Below are 26,169 nucleotides of genomic sequence, written 5' to 3' on the forward strand. Positions count from 1 at the left end.
TCTGTGTATATGTGATTAATAAAAATAATTTATGCAACACCTATAATGATCGTTGACCTAGCTATTGTGTATATGTGATCTGATGAATAGGAGTATCTAAACAACACCTTGACTCACCTCATTAGAACCTATAATGGAGTAGCAGCTTTCATGCTTGTGTTTGAAAATAGGAGACACCTTAGCAGAGGGAGACTATTAACAGACCACGCAACACATGTAGTAAGAAGTATATAACCAAGTGTATTCCCCTCTGTTATTGTACACATATTTAGAGTCATCTCACTGGAACACTTTACAATAACATTTAGAAAGAACAGGAAGATACTGGGAGGAGTATGTTTGCAAGGGACAGAACAGAAACCGGACGAACCCAATGAGGAAGAAGGTCGGTGAATGATGCCAGTCTCCAGACACAGCGGCCATTTTGGCTCTAGCAGTATAGATATAAAACAATAAAAAATAGAAGATGGATAGACCCCATCTGGTCTCCAGTCAATGGTTACATACAATCTGAAAAAAGGGATGAGGGATGGACGTCGGACAAAAATGGATGAGGGTGGCAGCAGGAGTAGAGTATCCTTTCTCCCTACTGACAAGGAGAAAACACGGTTTCATGTTTGTAACCCAAATCACATTTGCTCAATTACCCTCCCCCCAAAAAAACAACATAGAAACTTCAATTTCCCAGAATCAATTATATTTGTCATTTTTTCTCCAAACAGGAATGGTAATAGGGAAAACACATCTTTTCTTAGTAATGGGATGAGAGATTCAAATATTTAGACATTTCACAAACTTTTTTTGAAGGTTTTTCTTTTCTTTTCATGGTACGGTTTTCTTTTTTAATAGAGTTGAGAAAATTGGAATACTAGAGTTCTGATGTACATCTTCAAGGGAACTGGTGTTCGCCTTGTTGTGTTTTTTTCCATTGAAAGTTTTCACTGGTTTGCCCCAATGGCTGCCATCAGTCATGGCCAATGATAGGCAAAAGATACAGCCGCCATTTTGGATGCAAGGTTGCAATCAATTTCCCCACAGTAAGGGGGGAAGGACAGTGGGACTCCAGCAAATTAATTCTCAACTTCCATAAAATGTCTCTCATTTTCCAGTAAAAAAAAAAAAACAGCGAACAAAAACACCCTGTCCAACTCTGCTTCTTAGCTTTAATCTCCACCAAAGTGACTGTATCTCCTAATTCCATAGAGCATTAGTAATAGTGTGCATGAAGGGGAGGGAGGGACCTGTCTCTCGTCAACTATCCAATCGTCCATCTTCATTGTCTGTCACCCAGTCCACTGATGCACGCACATGATGTGTATTTCTCATCTTTGATACGCTTTCAGTAAAGTCCATAGGTTTGTGAAACGTCTATACATATATATATTTATATAGAACAAAGTTATTTTGCTGCTGGAGGTTTTAGATTCTGTTTCTCTGTGATAGTACTGAGAGACGTGACCCAGTTCCTCTGTGGGCCCAGTGGGAGGTGCCGTGGAGCCCCAGAAACACATGACAGATATCTGCTGGAACGAAAGACGACCAGGGGGTTTGGCCTCAGAAGTTTTGGCGGCTAAACGTACAGTAGCATTCGTTGGTTTAGAGTGGTAACATCTCACATGTTTGCTAGTTTAACGTTATCATTTTTTAAGTTTTTTCTCCACAGAAACAGTTTTTATCTCTTTTTCGTAAATGAATACTACATGCTTGAAACACAGCAGAATAATGTTGCATCAGCTCCTGAGCACCATAGACAAGGAGAGAAACAGAGCACACGAGAGAAAGAGAGGGGAAAAGAGAGAGAGAGCTCATGAGAGACGAGTGAGGGAATGTTTAATACCTAGATTAGAAAGGGAGGCAGATTTGACACAGCATTTCTGTATTTTGGCAGTATCTTGGTGTTACTTAGTAGTGAGGTTACAACCACTAATTCTACCCCATCTATTTAGAAATGATTAATACATTTACAACTTGATGTAACTGCTTAGACCAACAAGCTCTGATAAAAGAACAGACCAACACTCAAACACTGATGGTGGTTTCTTCCTTTCAGTATCTCTCTAGAGTCAATCATGTTATTTAAACTCTTGTAGGCTATGCACAATACCCTTTAAACAGTGCTAAATTAGCTCTACTGTAACATGACCATCGGGTATGGCTGTTGGCACAAAATTATGTTGTATTGAGTGTGGTTTGGTGGCCATTCTGTCTTTCCATGACTTGTTTTTGTCTATGTTTTCAAAGAAAATGTCATACAGTACATAACAAAGAAGGAATATCATTCTAGTGAAAAATATGTGCCGGATTTAATGTGAAAACTAAAAAATGTCAATATGTATGTATGTCTATCCGATATCCTGTATTGTCTACAGTATCTGGTGAAGAAATGTCAGTTATTGTGCCAGTCCCATTCCTTCTCCCTCTGCTTTAGTCTCTAAAGGGTTGAGGAGGGCCAGGTAGTTTTGGCTACATTAATATGTATACTAAATCAAATAAAACTCTGCCAGAAAAAATTGTACCCATTATCCTATTCTGCCCCTCCCTTCCCTCTCCTATCTCTACCTCTCCTCTTTCCTCCCCTCTCCTCTCCCTTCCTCTCTCTCTTTTTGTGCACCTCCTCTCTTCCTCTGGCTTGGCTGGTCTCAGACATAGTACTCCTTGTCTTTGTTCTTCTTGTTCTTGGTGGTAGTCTTGGCAGTGCTGGGCTGTTTCTCTTTCACCAGGGTCCCGTTGCTCTGTGTGGCCGAGTTGCTGATGTAGTTACGGCTCTGGTCCACCTGGTAGGAGCCCTCGTCCCGGTTGCGGTACTTGTACATGGCGTAGAGCAGGATAAGGATGCAGAGGGCGGCGGCCGCCACGATGCCCACCACCATGCCTGTGGTGCTGCTAGACTGCTGCACCTCCACTGCGCCTGGGCCTCTCTCCGGGGACGTTGGGTCTGGGGTGGGCACATGGGGGAAATTGGGGGGGTAGGTTACTCCGGGGATGTGGCGGTGGCGCCCGCCGTGCTCCGGGTCGGAGGAGGAGGGGTGGGCAGGTGGCAGCAGCACCTGGTCCCGGGTGTTCATTTTGCCAGCGGGGATGTTGTTACTGCCGGCACTGCTGCCAGGCTTGAGTCGGGGGCTGAGCTGGTCAGGGTTGGCCGTGGGGGTGGAAGAGAGAGGGGGACGGTGGGAGTTGGGGGGGCGGGAGATGTGACGGTCGCCACGGGGGTTCTGGACACCGCCCTCAGCGGCCGGGGGAGGGGGGAGGACTGTCCTGTCGGTGACGAGGGGGAGGTTTTTGTAATAGTCCTCGTCGTCCGACTCGGTCATCTCACCTGAGCCGTAAGCAGACACCTCGATGGGCTCCTCGCAGTCCTCCTGGTCCAAGGGACAAGGGGGCCGACCGTTGGGCAGGGGGAGGGATTCTTTGGTGGTTTCGAGCAAGGTGAGTAAGGGGCGGTAGGTGGGGGGCGGGGGGATTACAGGGTAGCGGGTGGCGATTGACGGGGGGTCTAGGGAGTCCACCGTTATTATGGGCAACACTAATTCACCTCCTAGAACAAGAAAGAGACAACGGAGGGAAAAAAAAACGTTAGTGAGAAACTGAGAGCGCCCCTTCTGGACCAAAAAGAAAAGTAACAACAGTCAAAATTAAGACAGCAAAACAGGTAACCATTATTAGAACAGCACTAAAACTTAACATGAGGTTAGTTATAAAGTTAGTTCAAGTTTAGTTAGTTTCTAGTGTTCTATTTAAAAGCTGACTATCTGAGGAAACTGTTGTAAATACATACTGATATAAATATAAAAAATACATATTCTATCTATTCTCTGCCATCTCACTATTCTACACTATGAGTATGATAAGATATGAAATGTTATTGTTGTACTTGTACAACATGTTAAAAGTAGACTACGAACTACAAACTACAAACTACAAACAGATTAACATCTACAAGATACAAGCCTATCCTTTTCTCTCAGCCTGTCTATACTGTTATATACTGACTACACTATCCTTTTGATCTCTTTGCTGTGATTGGTTAAATAAGATAGCAAACCACGGAGTTCAGGTCACTTACATCAACAAATTGGCCGCATGATTTTTGCATGAAAAAAAAAATTACAAAAAGAAAGCTGTGTAAGATTGTTCTCTGATAGTTATAAACAACTTTCCCCCCATTTCTTTTTTTGTGTGGAAAATAAAATCCTTGAATAATTCAGTTTTCATAAAGAATGGGTTCAATCCCATTCTCCCTACAGGCATGGTGATTTCTACTGCTCATTTCTAATTAGCTTAATCTGTATGCAAACCCTGAAGACCAGCTGCAGGACACTGATGCCCCTAACTTACAACCAAACAGTATACACAGTACAGTACTCTATGATGGACAGTCAAGTCTAATATCTCCTCTCTTAGATGTGTTTCTAACACCCACTTCCCTCCCATTAGATATACTGTACAGTATGTAGGGAAATACGGGGCATTAAAATTCCTATTCTTTGATACTCAACCGACACAGTTAATAATTATTTCTAAAATCTCTGTGATTGGTTATTATTCAGTCTTTGAGAGGATTAAATGGTTCTGTGAACTACTTTTTGTCCTTTGTAAAATAATCAGACCCAGAATTAATAAAAAAGTTTTTGGGTGTAACAAGTAAGACATTGCTTTGAAGTTAATTCAGGACAAAATCATTCTGTAAAACATAGGACGACCAATTGGAGTGTTAAACATAATGGGAAAATGTTAACAGTACATAGCACAATATCAATGATAGACAATCTAGTCACAAGTTACATTTGATTTTCGAAAACAATTTGTTGCCCCCAGCCGTATCTATAATCGTGTTAGGGTCACAATCACAGAAACAATTTTCTAAGCGAACAGGGTATTTTGAATGATTATTACATGTTTTCCTTATGAACATGGGAAGGAAGGAGCAAAACATGACAAATGAAATATCCATCAAATACCCATCAGCATTTTTTTATCATGACTGGCTCTTTGTTAATTTGATGAGGTAAATTAGTGTGACTATGACGAGAGGCTAGAACGAGTGATTGTGAGACTGTGGATTTGGGGAGAGATTCTAGTGGCGGAGTATAGTCATCCCCAGGCTCATGTATCTGACCAGTGCTCAAGTCCCCAAGCCCAACACCACATTTCCCCTGACAACCCCACAATTCCAGAGGGGAATTGGGGGCTTTGATTCAGAGGGAATATACACAACTGTTTCCAAAACCTTGAAAAGGATTAGCAATAGTAATACACAGAACAGAAAGAGGCCTTGAAAGGAGTAAAACATGAATGCTGAAAAGAGAAAAGTTAGTCAGTAGTCAACCTTAGGATCCAGCCCTCTCCCATCATCTATAACTAAAAAGTAACAATGGCTGTTTCCCTTGGAGTATTGACGTGTCTCTATGTCTGAGGGTTGAGTTTCACCTTGAAGAAAAAGAGAGTAGGTGGTGGTGGCATATTTGAGGAACAGAGGGGAAAATGAACAAACCATTGTTACTAAATATTTTACTATTTCATATTTCATAAGACATATGATATTTTCTGGTAATCTAAGTTGAGGATGACATGGATGAGTAGCTAGCTATCTGTACCACACCATCTGTCTCTGTGACTGAAAAGGTGCCAATGTGATGCTTCACTGTATGCCTGCTTCTCTGTATGATGTCTACCCCTCACTGTGTACTGCCACTGTGTGGCCCAGTTACAGGGGCCTGACATTGAAACATGTTGTGAAAAACTAGAGCATTTATGAAGCTATTTAACATCTAGTGGACTGCTTGTTGTAGGCTATGCACTGTTCAAAGCTATGCACTGTTCATTGCTTGATGCATTGAAAACATGCCACTTGTTCAGAGTAAAGGCTAAAGATGATGACAGGAAATAATGTGTTGTTATGAACATTATACTGTGGATCTCCTGATGAGATGTCCACTGTAACACATACACTCTTTATTCTTTGGTTGTAATAAATCTAGTCACTTTTAACAAATCAAGTTAGATGAATAAGTGTGTAATACACATTACGCATGAAAAAAGTGTTTTAGGAGGACCATCCCAGCAAAGGCGACCACCACTCTACTGGGCACAGAGATAGTTTTGTGGGAATAACAGCAGCTTTGACTTTGGAACCATATTTGGAAAAAACAAGATGTACTGTGCCACAGACCAAAGGATAGAGGAAAAATATGGCATTCTCAGCCCTCAGACACAAAGTAAACACACAGATATATCCGCATAATATAGCCCCCTCACTCAACCTCAACAAACTCTTTACTGAGTGTCTGATTTCCTTTGTCTGGAATAGACGGAGCTGGCTGCACACACAGTTCTATTAAACCCTGAGGTGTGGCTCTATACCTTCCCACAGCTGTCCCCTGTCACTCCACATGCAGTTTCTGATTGGTCAGATCTTACCCACAGCCTGGCCACATCCATGCCGTGTTGAGTGAGTGGGCTGTTGTGAATGAGCATGTTCAAACAGACACCATCAAAGCTTACACCATCCCACTGAGAACTGCCAAGAACTGAGACTGCACTGAGAATGTATTGAGATGCATCTGTGTTGGGGAGATTGAAAATGTACTTGACTCGCTCCATTGTGAAATGATTTTACCTGTCGAGACGGTTCAGCTCTTCTTTCCTTGCTGCAGTGTGTGCTCCTCTGTGTAATACCAACTCTACAGCACTAGAGTATGATGACTCACCTCTTTATACCAAATCAATTCACTTAAAGGGCTCTGTTTCTCTCATAAACCAGGACATTGCAGATGGATACTGATGTATCTATAATGGAGACCAAACAAACCCTGGGACTTAGTTGTTCTGTCGATCACTTTGTTTGGTCCGTAGCACTTGGAATATTTACAGTGAGAATTGTGGGGGGAAATTGAGCTTTCATTATATTTTGGATAGAAGTAGTGTGTTGTCCCTCTCTACAGTGGACTACCATGCTGTACCCTTTCATAGACACAATAAACCTAAAAAATGTGCAATATGTCCATCATGTAACAGACAGTCCACATATTGTATGTCATCATAAGCCTTGAGGAAGGGTTCATGTCTTCAGACGCTAATTGGTGATGCTCCACTAGAATCAGGATACTGCTTTACTGATAGGTTTCTATGGTGGCTTTCTGCACAAGTCCTGGATTGATTCCATGAACTCTCCTTGGCTTTGCTATTCTGGCCCGCAGCCTGGTGCCTCTATCTCAGCGTGATGCAAAGTGGAGGGTCCTAAGGCTGGGAGGTTCTGTGTTTGATGCTAGGCCAAGTCAACACATGAAATATCAAACTTATGGAGTTGTCAGAGTACATCCATAGCCATCTCCCAATTCCTCCTTTCCTCCCCCTCTTTCTCTAACTCTCTGATTGTGTCTTCTCACTTCACTCCCCCTCTCTCCCTCCCTCTCTGTGTCTCTCTCTCTTTGTTGGTGCACTTCTCTCTCTCTGTCTGTCTCTCTCTCTCTCTTAACATATTTGCTGAATCAAAACATTAGATGATTTTTTTCCATCATTCAGGAGAAAAGGATGTCAAAAAAATAAAAACAAATAAAAGGGGACAAATGTTCCTTCCAAATTGTATTTCTGAAGGTTCCTCCAAAGTACTCAAGAGGCACACTAAAAGCCACTATCTCATTAAATAAAAAAATACTTTAATCTGGCAGTGAAATTTGTTTAACATTTTTCACAGTTTGAAGCAGAGTGGGAAGGCATCCCATGGAGATTAAGTTTATCATAGCTGTAAGCATCAAATGGTTAGGTGACATCTTGTGTTCTGCATTACATTGTCATTACACGTTTTGGGCTCTATTTTAAAAGTAAAAAACAGTCTTAGCGCAAACGACTGTGCAGGCACCTAGCTGGTGGTTTCACGAGGGTGTGTGTATGCTATTTTCAAGGCCCGATTTTTTCAGCGTAACTGATGGCACTTGACCAGCTTATTGTCGTGAACACACCTCTTTTACCGCTTCTCCACCCACCTGAGTGCAGGCGATGGTAATTTCACCCGTTACCACCGACACAAATTGCCAATACACCTGCATTTGGACTTGTCTGTTTTGCGTCAGCTGAAAATACAGCCCTTGATATGATTCTTCAACATGAATACATATTTAATATGATATTTTATGACTGCACTTTTTCCTCAGTCTCTTTTCTTTCAGAGAGAAAAATCTGAGCCTGTCTCTGCCACACCAAGCGTTTTCGATTTAATACACTTCATATGACATTAAATATACTCTATATTGATACAGAGAGGATGTATTAACTTAAGCCTCTGTTGATACAATCGGAATGTATGCAACTCTTAGCCTGTGTTTGTGTGTGTGCATTCCTTTGAACATCTGAATTCATAAAAAATATAATAATAAAACATACTCCAGAGTCAGAGAGAGAGAGAGGAGATCTTACTACAATTGATGAGGTAACAAATCATTGTACTGTAAGACCTAGATCAATTCCTCATTACTGTCGCTATGGAGTTTGAGGGTATGGACAAAGACACCACCCTAAAGATGACCAGCAAGAGTGACATGTCAGTTTGGCCACAGGGGGGCTGCAGTGCTTTCCGTTGGGACCATACAGTTAGGTCCATATATATTTGGACAATTTTTGTTATTTTAGCTGTTTACCAAAACATATTCAAGTCACAGTTATATAATGAATATGGGCTTAAAGTGTTACATTTGAGGGTATTCACATCCAAATTGGAGGAAGGGTTTAGGAATTACAACTCTTTTATATGTAGCCCCCTCTTTTTCAAGGGACCAAAAGTAATTGGACAATTGACTCAAAAGCTGTTTCATGGACAGATGTGGGCTATTCCTTTGTTATTTCTTTATCAGTTAAGCAGGTAAAAGGTCTGATTTAATTCCAAGTGTGGCATTTGCATTTGGAAGCTGTTGCTGTGAACGCACAACATGCAGTCAAAGGAGCTCTCAGTGCAAGTGAAACAGGCCATCCTTAGGCTGAAAAAACTGAAAAATCCATCAGAGACATAGCGGCAACATTAGGAGTAACTGGTGAGCTCGGCAACACAAAAAGGCCTGGACGTCCACAGAAGACAACAGTGGTGGATGATCGCAGGATCCTTCACATGGTGAAGAACACTCCCCAGGAGGTAGGCATATCATTATCCAAGTCTACCATAAAGAGAAGACTTCACAAGAGCAAATACAGAGGGTTCACCACAATGTGCAAACCATTCATAAGCCTCAAGAATAGAAAGGCCAGATTAGACTTTGCCAAAAAACATCTAAAAAAAAAGCCAGCCCTGTTCTGGAACAGCATTCTTTGGACAAGATCAACCTGTACCAGAATGAAGGGAAGAAAAAAGTATGGAGAAGGCTTGAAACTGCTCATGATCCGAAGCATACCACATCATCTATAAAACACTGTGGAGGCAGTGTGATGGCATGGGAATGCATGGCTTCCAATGGCACTGGGTCACTAGTGTTTATTGATGATGTGACAGAAGATAGAAGCAGCCGGATGAATTCTGAAGTGTTTAGGGATATACTGTCTGCTCAGATTCAGCGAAATTCAGCAAAGTTGATTGGATGGTGCTTCACAGTACAGATGGACAATGACCCAAAACATACTGCGAAAGCAACCCAGGAGTTTTTTAAGGCAAAGAAGTGGAATATTCTGCAATGGCCGAGTCAATCACCTGATCTCAACCCGATCGAGCATGCATTTCACTTGCTGAAGACAAAATTAAAGGCAGAAAGACCCACGAACAAACAACAACTGAGGACAGCTGCAGTAAAGGCCTGGCAAAGCATCATAAAGGAGGAAACCCAACATTTGGTGATGTCCATGGGTTCCAGACTTCAGACAGTCATTGCCTGCAAAGGATTCTCGACAAAGTATTAAAAACTAACATTTTATTTAAGATTATGTTAATTTGTCCAATTACATTTGAGCCCCTGAAAATGGGGGACTGTGTATAAAAATGGTTGCAATTCCTAAACGTTTCATAGAATATTTTTGATCAACCCCTTGAATTAAAGCTAAAAGTCTGCCCTTCAATTGCATCTCGATTGTTTCATTTCAAATCCATTGTGGTGGCGTACACATTTTTGAGATTGAGATTGTTAGCAACATAGAAAGACAACAAGTCTATAATATATATATTTTCCATCTTTGAGTATATGTGTGTATGTGTGTGTGTGTGTGTGTGTGTGTGTGTGTGTGTGTGTGTGTGTGTATATTTCAATCCTCCCCTATCCCCTTTGTAGATAGTGGGGCTTTGTTAAGGGGGCCCTGATATGTATTCTCCCTATTCTGGTGCTGGCTCATTAAAAACCAGAGAATCCAAATCCAACTTGGTAGGATGATGTAATTAAGGCTTCCTAACGAGGCCAAAGATTAATTAGCCCAGTGGGAGAGGCAGGGCGGATAGAAAACTCATCAGACGTTTCAGAGGGATCCCAGATCTCTCCCTCTCTCTCTCTTTCTCTTTCCTCGGAGCGCAAAGGGACGTGACGCACCTCTCAATGCCAATCACTCCTTGAAGATGTGCTGTATCTTCTCTTTCACTGTTGTCTGCAGCTGCTCTCTTTAAAGGGATAGTTCAGACCTGATTTTCCACTTATTTGGATTGTTGTAGGCTCATTCAGACACTTTTTTTGGTCATATTTCTTATTTGGCTGGCTCCAGGGCTAGCATTTAGCCATACCAGTGTACATGCATGGGATCACCTGTACTCTATATGTATAACTACTTCTAAACATCTCCACAAGAAATTCTACAGCCATCTGATATCTTTGTGGCCTGTACTGTACATGCATGTCGATATGAAACCAATTTGTTATTTCCACATTTACAAGCATATATTATTCAAACTGACAATACTTCCTGTTTTGCCCTTAGTTTGGAACTCATTTCTCATTACATCCGTGCACCAGAGCATGAATCTTGTTGCTCACTTAAAAAAAAACAAAAAAAAAACACGTTGCTCACTTGAGTGGAACAATGTAATTCGGTTGAAGTAGCTAGTCCATTCTATTCAAAGGCAAAATGACAGATCATTTTCTATAAAAACAATAGAATACTTTTCTACAGAACTCCTGATAACTAAACCATGTTATATTTTGTGTGGAGTTTTAAAAGCCATTTTCTGTGCTTTTGATAGCATACAGGTGAGCCCATTCATGTACACTGGTATGGCTAAATCCTAGCCCTGGGGCCAGTCAAAGAAATGTCTGGATGAGCCTACAAAACTCCAAGTAAGTGGAAAATGAGGTAAAAAAACAACAAAAAACTGAACTATTCCTTTAATGCTATGACTATGTCCCAGTTTCTTTGTATCCACTGTCTCTTTGTATATGTTTTGGAGTGTGTGTGTGTGCGTGTGTGCGTGTGTGTGTGTGTGTGTGTGTGTGTGTGTGTGTGTGTATTTGTTTGTTTGTCTCCCTTTGGACTTTGGGCCAAATGACAAGCCATCAAGTGGCATTGTTCCCAACATCAAGAGACCCCCTTCTACTCAGAGTGTTGAAAATACACAACACCCTTTAAAAGAAAAGATAAAACAAACCAGTATAAAAAAGGGAAAAAGACATATGGCTACTGTGGTGAATCAATACCAACACTTTCTTTCATAATTACTACCTTCACTACTGCTGCTACAACAACAATTTAGCCTACAAGCCCTTTAGCATCAACTACATAACACAGTCACAGAAGACCCCTGCTTGCTACAGTAGGGAGCCTTCGGTATTGATCAATATGAATTATCATTAGTCTACATCCCCAGTTACAGAGAAAAATCAAAGCTATTTTTTCCACTTCTCCTGCCTCATCTGGAAATCGATTAAGTCAGGCTCCACCGCACAGTGATATAAAAGGTAGATCCCCAGCCATTGGCTCATATCAGATAATGACTGACTGTGTCCCCAAGTGTAAAGGCGAAAAGGAAGGTTCTTGTTTTCAGCTAGTAACTTAGACTTTACAGGTTACACAACTTGGCTGGGTTTGTTACAATGGAGAATATAGCAGAGCTCTTTCACTGTCCTGTCTCTGTGATTGTTGTTGTGTCTCTGGGGGGGATAGCTGAGAAGAAACTTAACGCCCATAGTAAGAGAGATGAGTGTCTATCTGGAGGTGTGTGTGTGTGTGTGTGTGTGTGTGTGTGTGTGTGTGTGTGTGTGTGTGTGTGTGTGTGTGTGTGTGTGTGTGTGTGTGTGTGTGTGTGTGTGTTTCCCCAGAGAGATTATGTCTGGGTAGCAGCCACGGAAAAACTTCTCTTTTTGATAAATGTATTTCTGTCTACATCCTACAGTGAACAGTGAAACCTCATAGAGAAACAATGTACTGTACTGTATAGTATTTAAACTTACATTTTGATCTGTGTTTCACCTCCCAAGGATAATAAGGATGGTTGCACTAATCTTCAGCTTCTTAAAGTGTAGCAGAGCAGAACATTGTATAATATTCTGTCCAACACCAAACATAAACATTGAGGTAATATGAAAGGGCTCTAAACCCTCCCTATGGTTTTACAAAGGTTATGTCAAGCCTGAGGACCCCACAGGCTGCTGTAGGGTAACACTTTGGTTTGAACCTTTACTATAGAACACAGAAACAAGCCCAGGGGACCTTAAGTCTGGTGTTATTTTGAGTTTATATGTATGTAAGACTTCTTGGCAGATCTCAGGCAGGCGGCCAGCTCACTGTGGCTCGAAACCATGGAAAGCGCAGTAAAAAATCCTGCTCTTCTATGGTCTCCGTCCTTGTGTCAGAAGTTCGTTAGACCTTTACTTCGACACAGGATTGCTCAGCTCTGGGCCTGCCAAGCCACAGCTGCCAGATGAATGGCGAAGAGGAGTTCAATGTTGAAACTGTCCGCCCTTGTTAACATCACAGCTGCTGATTGGTGCAACAGCTGGGCTAACACCAGCCGCTGCCCAATCAGGGTGCAAGTGGCCAGCTCTCCCCTATTTCCCTCACTTCATTTTAACCATATCCAATAGGAAATGTGGGTGGTGGGTGGGGACACATCTGGCCAATCACAGCTGCATGTGGGAGGTCATGGGGTCACAGTGTAGAGCAAAGTGGGTAAGGGGTAGCAGTCTTGTTGCTCTGCTGGGCTTGTGGATCCCCAGTATTGGACACACAGAACCCCCTGAGTGGACTCACCATTTCCAGGTTCACACTCCTCCAAGTCTTCATCGTCGCTGGGGCATTCAGCAGACGCTACCAACAGGTCATCTGTGTTCTAGAGAGAAGGGGGTAGATAAGGGTGTGAGAGTGAATCCCATTATGAAACTTGTAATATAAAAGACTAGCGTGCTCAGCTCAACTATAATTTTAAATTATATACCTAGAAAAAGTCTCTTTGGGTACAGGGGTTCAAAAGTGCATACAGGTTCTGCTCCCTACAATAAGTTCCATCTTTCAAGGACATTTCCGTGCAGTGTGGATTTGTTCCTCTTAACCATTACATAACTTACTTTGAAATACAAGACAATCTAGCATCCATCCATTTAGAGATTGTGACCTTTATATACCAATGAAAACACATTGTTTAAGTCCATTACGTGAGAGCACAGCATAAAATGATTACAGTGGAAGCTGGGCTAATAGCTCCTGGCTGGTCATAACCATACAAAAAGCCCTTTCATAAGCTTGTCTCCAGTGCACTTTTCTCTCACACACCTGCGCTGTGAGCAGCATACCTTATCTTTGCCTCCTATCCCACAACCTCATGTTAATATTCAAGACAAGGTCTGATAGAATATGGGGGGCTTGTCATCGGCAGCACAATTGATTTGAGCGCAGTGATTTGTTCAAGGCGTCTGTTGAAAGTTCTCTCTCCATTATTAATCCACAGCCTGGATGCATTTACTTATTAATCAAATGCAGTGTGTGTGTGTGTGTGTGCGTGTGTGTGTGTGTGTGTGTGTGCTCCAGACTGCACAAGACCACCTGTACTCCTCACAACATCTAAACAAGTTTTTTTACATTTAATTTCCATGTCTTAAATCATCAGAGCTACCGTTGATAGCAAACATGAAGTTGTTTGAATTCCCTTTAGCATGTGTTCTTAAAGTATGGGTCTTTATAAGTACCATGTCATACCAACCACCAAGTTCCTTTAGCGAACCTCTAACAAGAGCCAGACATGTTTTAAAGTATGGAATTGCCCCAAAGTGTCCTGGAGTTAAGAATGCAACCATTTCAGTTTAACCTGGACAACTTCTGCAACCTGCCCTATTGATGTCTCCCTGCAGTGCTCTCCATTCACCCAGACTATCTTGGAGAGATCATATAAGGACGCGGGAGAAGCCCTGACTCAGTGGCTGTGCTTAGGAGGTGCGCAGATCTTAGTTTACCCAAACCACACTCTCCCAAATTGGGGTCAGAGCAGGAGAAGTGATGACTCCCATTCTTTAAACCAAGTCTGGTATCAGGGGGTAAGAAAGAAAATAACACATCAAAAGGTACTCTACTCTTTTTTATTCCAACCATCAAAGCATTATTCGCTATGATCAAAGCATTACACTCTGGTTGGGTAGCTCACAGCTCCTGGAAAAATTGAAATTTGGGTTTGCTCATTTGCGTCCGTCCTCCTGTCCTGTCTTCTCTGTGTCCGTGATGTCTCGCCGAGCAGTGTGGGGGCTCATTATAGCAATGTGGTGCTGCAACATTAGCCTCGGCCCCGGCTGTATTTATAGTGCAATTACCACGTTTGCTCTAGCGCAAAATTCCACAACAGCCTCCACAAGACGGCCTATTAACTGTGCAGGGGACAGTGTGTGTTTCCCGTGAGTATGTGTGTATGCCCGGAGCGAAAGTGGAATTAAACATACCATGACTAATGGTTAAGTCATGTGAATGGGGCTAGAAGGAATATCAGGGCCCCATCAGATCAGTGGTCCAGGACATGGGTCTGGAGATGACCAGAATGTATCTTATGAGCAGCCATCATGGTTCTGTAACTGAATGTGTTGAATGATCTCCGAATCCTTGAACTGTAGGACTGGATTCATCTTAACCATTCAATGGACTCCCTAAAGTGTGACTCCCCTTTACTGTCTACCTCTCTGCTCCTTCTATCTACAGTACTCTTGTTTTCCTACATCTCCAACACAATACTCATCCTCTCAGTTTTTTCCTGTTCTCTCCCTTCCTCCTTCCCTCTCTCTCCTTGTCTCTTCCTGGGGGTGGCAGGTGGCCTGGAGGTTAGAGAGGCCGGCCAGCAATTGGGAGGTTGCTGGTTTGATCCCCACCCTAGGAGGGAGCCGGATGTGAGCTGGTAACTGGAAGGTTACTGGCATCATATCTAAGGCTCCTACCACTGCCGTTGTGCCCTTGAGCAAGGCACTTAACTCCTAACTGCTCCAGCGGAGCCGAATATGGCTGCCCAAATTCCTACAATTGATGAAAATTGATTGCATGGCCAAATAAAGAGTCTTCTTCTTCTCTGTCTAACTCAGCCAGTGGGGCCCAATCTGGGCCGGTGTTCATCAAGGTGCTGCAGGCAAGCTCACTGGGCAGTGAACAACCACACATTAGCTATTAGTGAAGCAAAAGGAACACATATCAGGAAAGCCTGTTAATGACAGAGTCATCTGTTCGAGGAGGGAGCACAGGGTTAGCCAGCAATGAGCCCAACATTCATGAATGGGTAGAGTTAAGTCTACGATCATGAACTCTTTCATTGTGATACTTTGATGAGTAACTTATTGGCACTGTAATGTTCTATTCTCTGGCTTGGTTTCCTTAATACAATTTTCTTTGGCTTATTGTATCTACTCGTCTAGGCAATGCAGAAAGGCTGTTAAATGTGAACATCTAGGAAAAATGGCTTATTGGTTATAAAAACATACTGAAAGTAGGACCTCGCTTGTGTTATGACTTTGCACTGAACATAAATGTCAGGCAATAAACGTTATGCTCATTAATGGTAGCAAGCGCTCAGTGGAAGACCGAACAAAACACCAGATATCCACTGTGCCTCAGGATTCCATGACGCCCATCGACGATTCATCAGGCGGCGCTATGGCTGGCTGTCAATTTCATAGCACAACACCGCTACAGAGGCTTGTTATTACACTCTATACACTAACGTCTGACTCTGCCTGGAGGCTGGCACAGAGATATGATAGTGAGCACAGTGGATGTGTGCTGTATATGTGAGTACTATACATATCAGAGTTAGGTTACATTGATCTCCTGTTTACTGGGGATGAGAAAGGCAAAACCGCAAACCATGATGTCGTCTAAGTAACCACAGCGAAGCGGTAATCAGATATAACATTCTGTCATGGAGCTTTACAGGGGTCCCTGAACGCCAACTGACAGTGGAACAATTGCGTCATATGTGACTTTGGAAGGGCACAGTATCTGCTTGGGTCTTTGTAATGAATCAGTGTGTCTGATGTTCTCTCCACTCCTCTCCAATCAAAGCCAGTAGATACACAGTACTCAAACCATTTTGATAATGCCACATAGAGGTAATTTAGTGCATTTTCACCCTATTTATTACATTTAGTAAGCTGAAATCAAGGCTCCAGGTTTATGCTGTGCGCAAGGGGCAGAGAAAGCCCCAAAAGAAAAACAAACAACTGCTGCTAACATTCTATTAGACAGGCCTTGATTAGCAGTGCAGAGGAGCTTGAGCTCCCCCCCTCCCCCCCTCCCCCCCCCCACACACACACAAGTCCTCTTAACTCTACCTGAGAAGCTTTTAGTTCAGTAATTAGCACTGTTGTTATTGGCTGAAAAGATAGAGACAAGCCTTCACTTGCATGTGTGAAGAGTTAGGGAGATAAGGGAGGGAGGAAGAGATTGCTGTTTCTACTCAGAGAAAGCTTAATCATGGTTGTCAAAGGCAGGCTTGAATAGTTTGGTGACTGATCTCAGGTAAGCTTTTAAAGACAAGGTGGGTACTAATGAATGTTTGCTTCACAACTGTTCGAGAGAAACCATCCACTAATTGGCACCTTACCTCTTCATCTTTGCAACATCACATTCGTTTTTTGAAATGGAAGATATGACTAACTTGTGTTAGAATCAAGCTTAACCTTACCTAACCTTAACTTACCTAATTGATACAGTATTTGAATGTACTGTACATCCAACAAAGTAAATAAGAATGTGACTATTCAAAGGCTCCTCAACAGTGACGTCAATCATCCCCCATTATATATCCATTTCTCCCTGACGCTTGGATCTTAATATAATGCAGTGCTACAATACGTTGTGTGAGGTGTTATTTCTATCATACATTGCTCACAGCTAATGAATAGATGGTATGGGGCGCGAAATCAGTGTTGTCACACAGGGCCTGTTATTGCATCTATGGGATGCGTGGGACCAGAGGACATAGTGACATAGCTGTGTGCAGCGATGCCACTTCTCCATTGTTCACTAATTGATACATCCAGGAATAGTGGATGGTGCTTCTAACATGTGGAGACTTAATTGATAAAAATCCTAGGCTTCACACATGCAAACACATGTCTAGGGTAAGGCTAGCGGTTTGCGGGGCATCTATTTTCTTTTATTTGATGCCATATCTATATCTAAGTCTATCGATGATGATTTGTCTGGAATTCACTGGAATTCATATGGCCCCTACAGCAAAGGCCTGGATCAGCGCTAACTCTGTGGAAGGACTCAACATTGCAGTCATAATTGGACGAATAGGATAGCCTGTGGAGCTGTTTTCTAGCACTTTGTCTATTTGAAGTTCCCCATGTCAATCTGTGGGCACAAAGGACTGTACTGAAGAAACATTGTGTGATTATACAGAGAGAAATAACCTTAATATAACAGCTATGACCTCTGAATTCTGACCCTGCTCCACTCATTCTGGGAGAAGTTGATCGGATCTGGGATCAGCATACCCTTCCAAAATTCTACCTGATTCTAGCTGATCTAGCTGATTGTGTTTAGGGCAACTTCATCCCACTCCCAGCCCAGCCCGGCCTAGTCTATTCCTGATCTCTCCCCCTCCAACCTCTAGTTTTAAACCATCTCAACAGCCTTCCCATCCCATCCCACGCCCAGGCTTCCCCTCTAACCTGAGTGACACTGTCCCTCATGGTAGGGGAGCGCTGCTTGCGGGTGGTGGTGGTGGCCATGGTTGTGGTGGTCTCCATGATGGTGGTGGACATGTCGGCCAGCGGGGTGGTGGAGGTGGTGTCGGTGGTGAGGACGGACGGCACGTCGCCCACCAGCCGCAGGTTGCCCTGAGCCTGGACGTTGGGGTCGCCCTCGGCTGCCAGCTTCAACACCTGGAGCCCATTGTAGTAGAGCCCCGAGATCTGGCCTTGGAAGTGACGCCCCTTATCCCCACCGCCCCCGATCTTAATAGATGCCTGGCTGTTGAAGATGGTCAACTGTCGACCTGGTGGGGTAGGAGAGAGAGAGAGGGAGAGAGAGACAGAGAGAAAGAGAAGGATAGAGAGAGAGAGAGAGAGAGAGAGAGAGAGAAAAGAAAGAAAGAAAGAAAGAAAGGGGGGGAGAGAAACATAAAAGGGACAGACAGAGAAGGAAGGAAAGTGGAGAGAAGAGAGAAGCAGCAAGGAGAGCACATCAGTCTCTGTCTCTTTGTTAATTTCACAACACATAGACACACAGCAGGGGGGACAATTTCTATCACATGGGATATTCCCTGGTAACACTTTAGGGAGATTGGACCTTGCTTGCTGCAGATGCAGTCATTACGGGGCGGCACAGACACATAGCCTGCATCTGGCAGTCAAATAGATTGCAGGGGAGCAATGGGCTGACCCTGGGACTCGTGCCTTGGTAGAACGCATCTCATTCCACTCAGAGATGGAATACATTACAGCAGTGCTGGCCTGGTGTCATTGACCCCATAGCACCTGAGCAGCACCAATGATGAAGTGCCTTGGACAGAAAAATCCCCATCCATAGGAGGAGACTAGGCAAATAAAACACTTGGAAGGAAATGTTTAATTCAGCAGCGGTCGCACCCCAGCCATTACTATGCATCTAGATGGATGAGAGGGTCGACATTTGCATGTTCCAAAACTAATGTGTTACCAGACTTGGGGAATCTGGGGGGTGTATTTTTCTCCCCAATTCTTTGCTGATGTCAATCCTTTTTTCCCCCTTCCTCCCTCGTTCTCAGTGAAGGTGCCACACTGGGCCAATCAGATTGGATATTAGATGTGTTAACCTCTGACCTATCTAATGTGCCTCTTGGGGAGGCCGAGGACAGTGGTAGAATGGGAGCGAGTGGGGGGTGGATTACTGTAGGATATTGTTTGGAGGAAGCGGGTTAAAAAGAGACTTGATGAGGTAATTACTTCAGAGGGGAAGGAGAGAGAAGCCAAAGAGGCCTCTTTATGGATTAATCAATCCCTGTTGAGAGTGTGTGTGTGTGTGTGTTTGTGTGTGTGAAAGGGATACTACAGAAATGTGTGAGTGTGTGTGCATGAGAGAGGGATGGGTTCCCAGTGATGGCATGCCATGAAAATTGGATTATGTGTGTGTGTATATGTGTGTGTGCAATTCTAGTTGAAATGTAATCTTATGTAATCTTAATAACTGAAACATAACTTACCTATGTTCTTAATTAGGTATATACATGCTATTTTGTGTCTGTGTCTGTCTGTGTGTGTGTGTGTGTGTGTGTGTGTGTGTGTGTGTGTGTGTGTGTGTTTAATGTCTGCAGACGTTTCAGGGATAAACACTCCGCTGAGACAGTTCATTACACATGTCATGCCATCATCAGATCATTAGGTCCATCTGAAGCCCACTAGGGATGGTTACAATCCCCTGCCACCATAATGATAAGAGTTAATGTGTGGCATATGTACTGTTGACATAATAGCTGTCTTTCACTCTATTATCTCTGCAGCTAAGGATGTTTTTTTCTGAAAAGAAGAGAAGAGGAGTGTTCGTCAAGGAAGAACATCAGCAAGGAAAATTTAGCAACTGGACACACACATGCATGTGCACAGTGCACACACACATTCTCACTCACACCCACACCCACATCCACACCCACACCCACACACACACACACACACGCACACACCCACGCGCACGCGCACGCACACACACACACACACACACACACACACACACACACACACACACACACACACACACACACACACACACACACTTGGTCCCCCACACTTTCCCATCTTTGTAAGAGAGTATAATATCCTCCGTGCCCTTGACCAGAGGAGACACACACACGTCAGCCCAATGGGTCTTCAGTTTCAGAGGTGCTGTCCAAGCAATGCCTGCTCTCCAGGGGGGTCCCGACAGACAGCATAGCAGAGGACACTGTCTCTGAGTCTGGATACTATCTCACCTCTTAGTTTACCAAGCAGTGTATATTATGGCCCCCTCCAGAATCACTGCCTCAGTTTCCCCCTTGTGTGTGTACAGTGATCCCTAGTCTCAAGACAACCCACTGATATCAGACGTCCTCTGTGGAAGCAACTACGACAACTATTGTATCATATAGCTGGGTAATACTTGAGTCTGTTGCAGTACACATTTATTATGTACTTCAATGTGAGATGGAAATGTGTCAGGCTATACAAGAGCCGCCTTTAAAAAAGTTGGCTTTTATCCTGTACATCAGTCAGGAGGTGCCCTTTGAATAGATGAGGAGAATCAGTGTTTGTTTGTGAGGCTGTCTGATGAAGAGGAGACTCTAACAGGGACTGATGAGGTTATTGTTTTGGGGGCTGCCGGGTCAAATCGAAACTGACATGCGGCTTCAGACCCAATTTCAGCTGGGGGTTAGCGGAAAGAGGGAGTGGGGCAGGGAGCAAGCTCTCTGCATACCGGATACAGCTTCTGTGTGTGTGTGTGAGTATGTGTGTGTGTGTGTGTGTGTGTGTGTGTGTGTGTGTGTACGTGTGTGTGCATATTAACTTGTAAGGTGTCTGAAATGTGTCAGTGAGGTGACCTTTACGTGTGATAGGTAGCCTTTTGGAGCTATGTGCTGTCTGTGTATACTGTATGTGTATGTGTGTGTGTGTGTGTGTGTGTGTGTGTGTGTGTGTGTGTGTGTGTGTGTATGTGTGTTACTTTGTGTGTGTGTTACTTAGTGTGTGTGTGCGTGTGTGCATGTGTGCCTGTGTGTGTGTGTGTGTGTGCATGTGTGCCTGATTGTGTGTGTGTGTGTGTGTATGTGTAAGTTTGTATATGTATGTGTGTGTGTATGTGCACGTGTATGCGTGCATGTGTGTGCGTGTGTGCCTGTGCGCGCGTGTGCCTGTGCGCGCGCGCGTGTGTGTGTGTGGGTGCGTGTGTGTGTGTGTGTGTGTGTGTGTGTGTGTGTGTGCATGTCTGTGTGCGAAAGGGTGCATTGATGAGGGTTTATTGGACCAATTTGGGTTTGGGTGGTGGCGGTGTCGTCTCCCTTTCTCCAGACCCTTATGATGATGGGCAGTTAATGGTCTGAAGCCCGGGTTGGACTCAGAGGCTGGGGGCTGAGAGGCAGTGACAGCCAGTGCACTCATTAAAACAGCCATTCAGGATGACACACACTCCCCTAATTAACTTCAGCCCTGAGCCAGAGTGATGGACGTCCCTCTGCACTGGAGCACTTTAGCCTCTTAAAGGGTGTAGGTTCTCTCTCTACTGCTTGCTCTTCCCTTCTCATTTTCTGTCTCTCACTCCCAGACTCTACATCTTGTCTTTCTCCTTTTGTCCCCAGCCCACCTCTCTCTCTCTTTCATTAGATCATGGTTGTAGTCAACTGTAGTTTCTTGTCATGTTCTTAATCCCTGCTGTTTTAGTTGAATCCGCACAGATGTTCTGTGTTCTTATCCAAAGGAAGAGGGAACATATTGTACAATCGTGTCCACGAATGACATATACAGGGGGATGACACTAACGATGCACTGCGGACTGATGTGCAGACAGAGGAAATATGCAAGAACACAGAAAGTGAAAGAGAGCTAAAGAGGAGAATTTACAGGACAAATTAGAGGGGGGAGGAGAACAACGGCAAGTGAAGTGAAGAACATGTATCTTAGCAAGTTGTTATGTAAATCTACAAGAAGAGAAGTCTGCATTGGAGTTGTGTGACACTGTGGTCTCTCAATGCTTCTCTCTAAGGTTTCTCACGCAGGCCTGTATCTGTCATCAGTGGCATGGCTAGGAATATCTTCGTCCCAGTCGCTTGGCCCCAGAGAGAGGGGATCAAGGAAGCGATGAATGGTTCCTGCTCCTTAAATGTGGCATCTGGGTGAAAGAGGGGAGGAGTGGAGGAGCTGAAAGCATTATGGGCCGCAATCACATTCACTGATTCACACCGGGAGGCTTAGTGGGCTGATAACCTGGCGGGCGGGGAAGGCTTGAAGACGAGAAGGCTGTTGGCTTTGATTTCCTCACTGAGGGAATATGCTAACGATCCTGCCGCTCCATGCTAGGGCCCCCTTGCGTAGCAGGGAATAGGGGCGATTTTTCAATCGCTAATGTTCACAGGAATGCCATGGGCTCTCTCTCTGGCAGGTAATCAATATCTCTGGAGGGGAGGCGAGATGAGGCCTGCACATCTCACAAGGCTGTCATTTTCTTCCCAGACATCCGTAAGAGATATTTTGCAGAGGAAATGTTTAGATGGGGGTTGAATTGTAAGGTTGTAATCCCTAATTGTTAACATTGAAATTAAAATAAATGTCATTTTCTAACTCTCAATTGTATCCCTCAGGGGCTGTTACACAATCATCGTGGTTGTACAGAGCTGATTGATTAAATAAAACTTGGTGTAATTGAATACTGCACTTATGTGTGTTTTTATTTCTGTGTGTGTTTTTTTCCTATGAGTACAGAAGTGAGACAGATTGATGAGGAAGACTGAGGTCACCTCTACCCCAATCATTACCCATTATACTTTAAATTGGCTATTCTATCTTTCGAAGATTTGTCTTTATTTCTGGTTGAAGTGGTTTGGAAGAGACAGCGCCATAGTACACTGTACACAATATATGAAAGAGAGATGCAGGAGAGAAAGAATAGGAAGGGATTTCAGTGAGAATTGGGACATGAAAGATGACAGGAGAGAGGACAACTGAGGAGCAGTAAAGGAAGATAGCAGTATGAGGATAGCATGTCACATCATCAAGGGATGGAGGCAGGGAAAGACAGTTGATAAGGGAGAGGGAAAGAAAAGAGGATCTTAAAAGGGGAGGATGTGCGGTAGATGGAGAGAAAAGTTGAGAGAGAGAGAAAGTGAAAGAGAGTAGGATGAGAGAACTCAAAGTAACAAGGGGGAGGGAAAGAGTGAAAAAATGAACTTGAATCATATCACTTAAGCCTCCTTCCCCCTTTCTTGTATAGGATGATAATCATATGGCTAACCTAGCAGTAATCACAGGAGTGGGACCAGAAACCACAAGACTCCATTTTGTTCCTTTGGAAACCTGTCCACCGTACTGTATCATTGTTTCATTTCCCAGTGACCAGAAGAGAATTGCTCAGAGGGGCGTAGTGGATATACATACGTCCATCCACTTGGTGATGGTTACAGAGAGAATGAAAAGGCTGGCTTTAGATGAGCAGAGGTTGGTAATTACCGGCTGAGCCAGCGGAGCCCAGGAGTGGGCCGGGCTCAGGCCACGCTCGACTGGCTAATGCACAGATTGCCTGTCTGAAGCTGAAGTAATGAGAGCAGTCTCCAACCTCCAGAGCGTACAGCTTAGCCCCCCTCCAAGTGGCTAACTCTGAGGTAGGTAGCTGTGAGGGAGGGAGAGAGGGAAGGATAGCCTGGATGTTCTGGATCAAATGGTGCTTCAGTGAAAGGGATCAGAATAGAATTCTGAATAGCTGGAGGGGCCCCCTCACTCCTCATCATTGTGTTTCCTTGTTCTTAGGCTCCGTTATCTGGGAGAAGGAGTGACACACGGTTCCAAAGAGTTGCCATCTTTAGTGCTTTTGTGGTGAGTCGGAAAGTAGTAGGACGGATGGATAAGCAAGCTCCTCTGATGCAAACGCAGGTTTTGGGCAGGTTGATTGACAGGAGCTTAGAATGTTTACACCAAGAGCCTTTATGGTGCTCTGTCAGTCTGCAACTCTCCCTCAACTCCAGAAATGTTCCCCCTTTTCTTCCTCCAAGCTGAGAGAGAGAGAGAGAGAGAGAGAGAGAGAGGGAAAGAGAGAGAGAGAGAGAGGCACACTGACAAAGTTGATTACGAAGTGAGTAGAAGTTATCTCCTTAGCGCAAGGCTCGCTTTGCTAATTAAGCGTTTCGCTTTTTTACCCACAGAAGTAGGGTATTTGGGTAACGCTATGAATTAATTGTGTTTGACAAAGAGAGGCAAGGGGCGAAATGCACCGTGACATTTGGAGTGAAGGCACTGTGTGAGGGAGAGGTGCCCCTAGGGGCCTGGTGGACAGAGACAGAGACTGTAGTGGGGAGATACAGGAAGACTGTAGATAGAGTACAGTACAGTACCCTGGATCTGACTGGGTGTGGCTCGCTATGTATTATTATATATCTAGAGATCTAGGAAGTAGGAAGAGGCATAGCTGTTAGCTAAGGACAATCCTTTCCTTTTCCTCCTTCCTTCAATCCAGCTGTGACGGAGCTGTTCTAGGCCATTTCATGGTAGGGGACCATGAAATAACACAGCAAAGTGCACCATAATTTTCAAGCAGTGAGCCAATGTCTTGCAGCCACTTTTGCTGGTAGATGAGCTAGCAAATTACAAATGCAGAGAATCTCTCTCATTTTCCAACATAGCAGTAATAACACAAAAAGAGTGAATGAGAAAACAAGAGAGAGAGAGAGCCAGATGAACCTGTCATGGGCGGTGTACAGTGGAGTAGAGAGCCGCCCTCTGGTGTGAACCTGGGTGAAAAATCTCTGTAATAACGGCAGACTCACGCATGGCCTGCCTGGATTTGTGCTGAGCCAGGGAGGGTCGATTTGGGTTCCGGCTCGGTATCAAGTGGGAGAATTCGATCGCTCTCGATTAGGGAAAAGGGGAGCTCGAATAAGGCCATTAAACACTGGACATTAAATCTTACTCGCCCGCCCAGGGAGTCCTTCCCTCTAGTCCTCATCTCCTCCACCCTCCATTCCTCCCCAGTTTGGTTTTACCTAAACAAGCCACTGGTTGTTCCTCCAGGTCTTTAATGGGTCCACAGGGCTCTGCTCCTCCCTAAGCCTGATTGTATGCCACACTGCTCCCAGTTTACATCTTGGTTTATTCTCCGCTGTGACTGGGATATATGGGCAAGGGCCAAGAAGTAAATACACCTCATCGGCTAAAAAGCTGAATGTTCACCGGTTAGAAAATAGAACAAGGGAAATCGATTCTCGCAGGTTATTTGTAATTTCTATTTTTCCTCCGTGTCCCTAGTGAGATTAGGAAGCCGTCTTCCATTCTTGTTGTTTCTAAAGAAAGAGGCTGCACTGTCATCACTGGTTTGCAGCGCCAAGATTTGGAGAAAACTGGCAAGGATGGCGAGGGAGAGAGAGAGAGAAATAAATACAGAGAGAGAAGGACAAAGGGAGGGGTGGAAAAAAGGAGAGAGGATTGGGTGGTGTGTGGATATGAGGCCAGAGGAAAGAGGCGAAGAAAGGAGGACACATCTGAGCGAATTTGGTTTGCATTGAGCTGTTAAAACTTTTGGGACTCTTATTTTTCCCCTACATTGGGTCCCTATAACTGCTGCCATTTTGGATTTAGATGGGAGTCGCTGAGGGGGCCAGAGACGTTCACTCTGATCTGCCTCAAAGTCTGGAGGAGAAAAGGAACGAGGGCTGCACACAGAGAGGCGATCCTACAGCTCAGCTCTGTTTTGGGGGGGAATATATGGTACCCTTTCTTTCTGACATTAAAGTCTGTTGGCAACATCCATAAGTGTGTGAGTGTTAGATACCTTTTCTGCTGCTTTGTGGAAGTGTGTTCTTTTCTACTCAGTTACCATTAACTATAGCTAGCTATAACATTGTAGTTACATTATCATTGAGAGCAAATATCCATTCGCCTTGGTCAGTCGGTTAGCTGACGAATAGGACCACAAATTGGCCATGAGAGGAGGCACACTGGGCTGACATTTGCTCAGTTCTTGTCAAGAGATGAAGCATTGAGATCCTATGTAGCATTGTAACAGGGCCACAGTGGTATTTGGGCAACCCAATACGCAGGTTGTTTTCCTCACATGAAACCCCCATTCTCTTTCACACATTCAAAAACTCACACATCCACC

The 26,169-nt window shown here is 44.0% G+C and overlaps 1 protein-coding gene across 7 annotated transcripts in view; it reads right to left on the minus strand.

Annotated features, from left to right (window-relative positions):
• Positions 1–255: 255 nt before the first annotated feature.
• The window catches only part of nrxn2b (neurexin 2b), a gene marked incomplete at its 5' end in the record, with an annotated part of 459,423 nt that continues 433,509 nt past the window's right edge, over positions 256–26,169 (minus strand). For all 7 annotated transcript variants that reach the window (XM_083665752.1, XM_083665751.1, XM_083665749.1 and 4 more), the window contains 3 exons: positions 256–3,535; positions 13,141–13,219; positions 18,033–18,358. In XM_083665752.1, the coding sequence (XP_083521878.1) occupies positions 2,640–3,535; positions 13,141–13,219; positions 18,033–18,358 (1,301 nt within the window). In that variant the 3' untranslated portion in view covers positions 256–2,639. The remainder of the gene's footprint in view (positions 3,536–13,140; positions 13,220–18,032; positions 18,359–26,169) is intronic.

This window comes from Argentina silus (genome assembly GCF_951799395.1).
Source record: "Argentina silus genome assembly, chromosome: 1".
Lineage (NCBI taxonomy): Eukaryota > Metazoa > Chordata > Actinopteri > Argentiniformes > Argentinidae > Argentina > Argentina silus.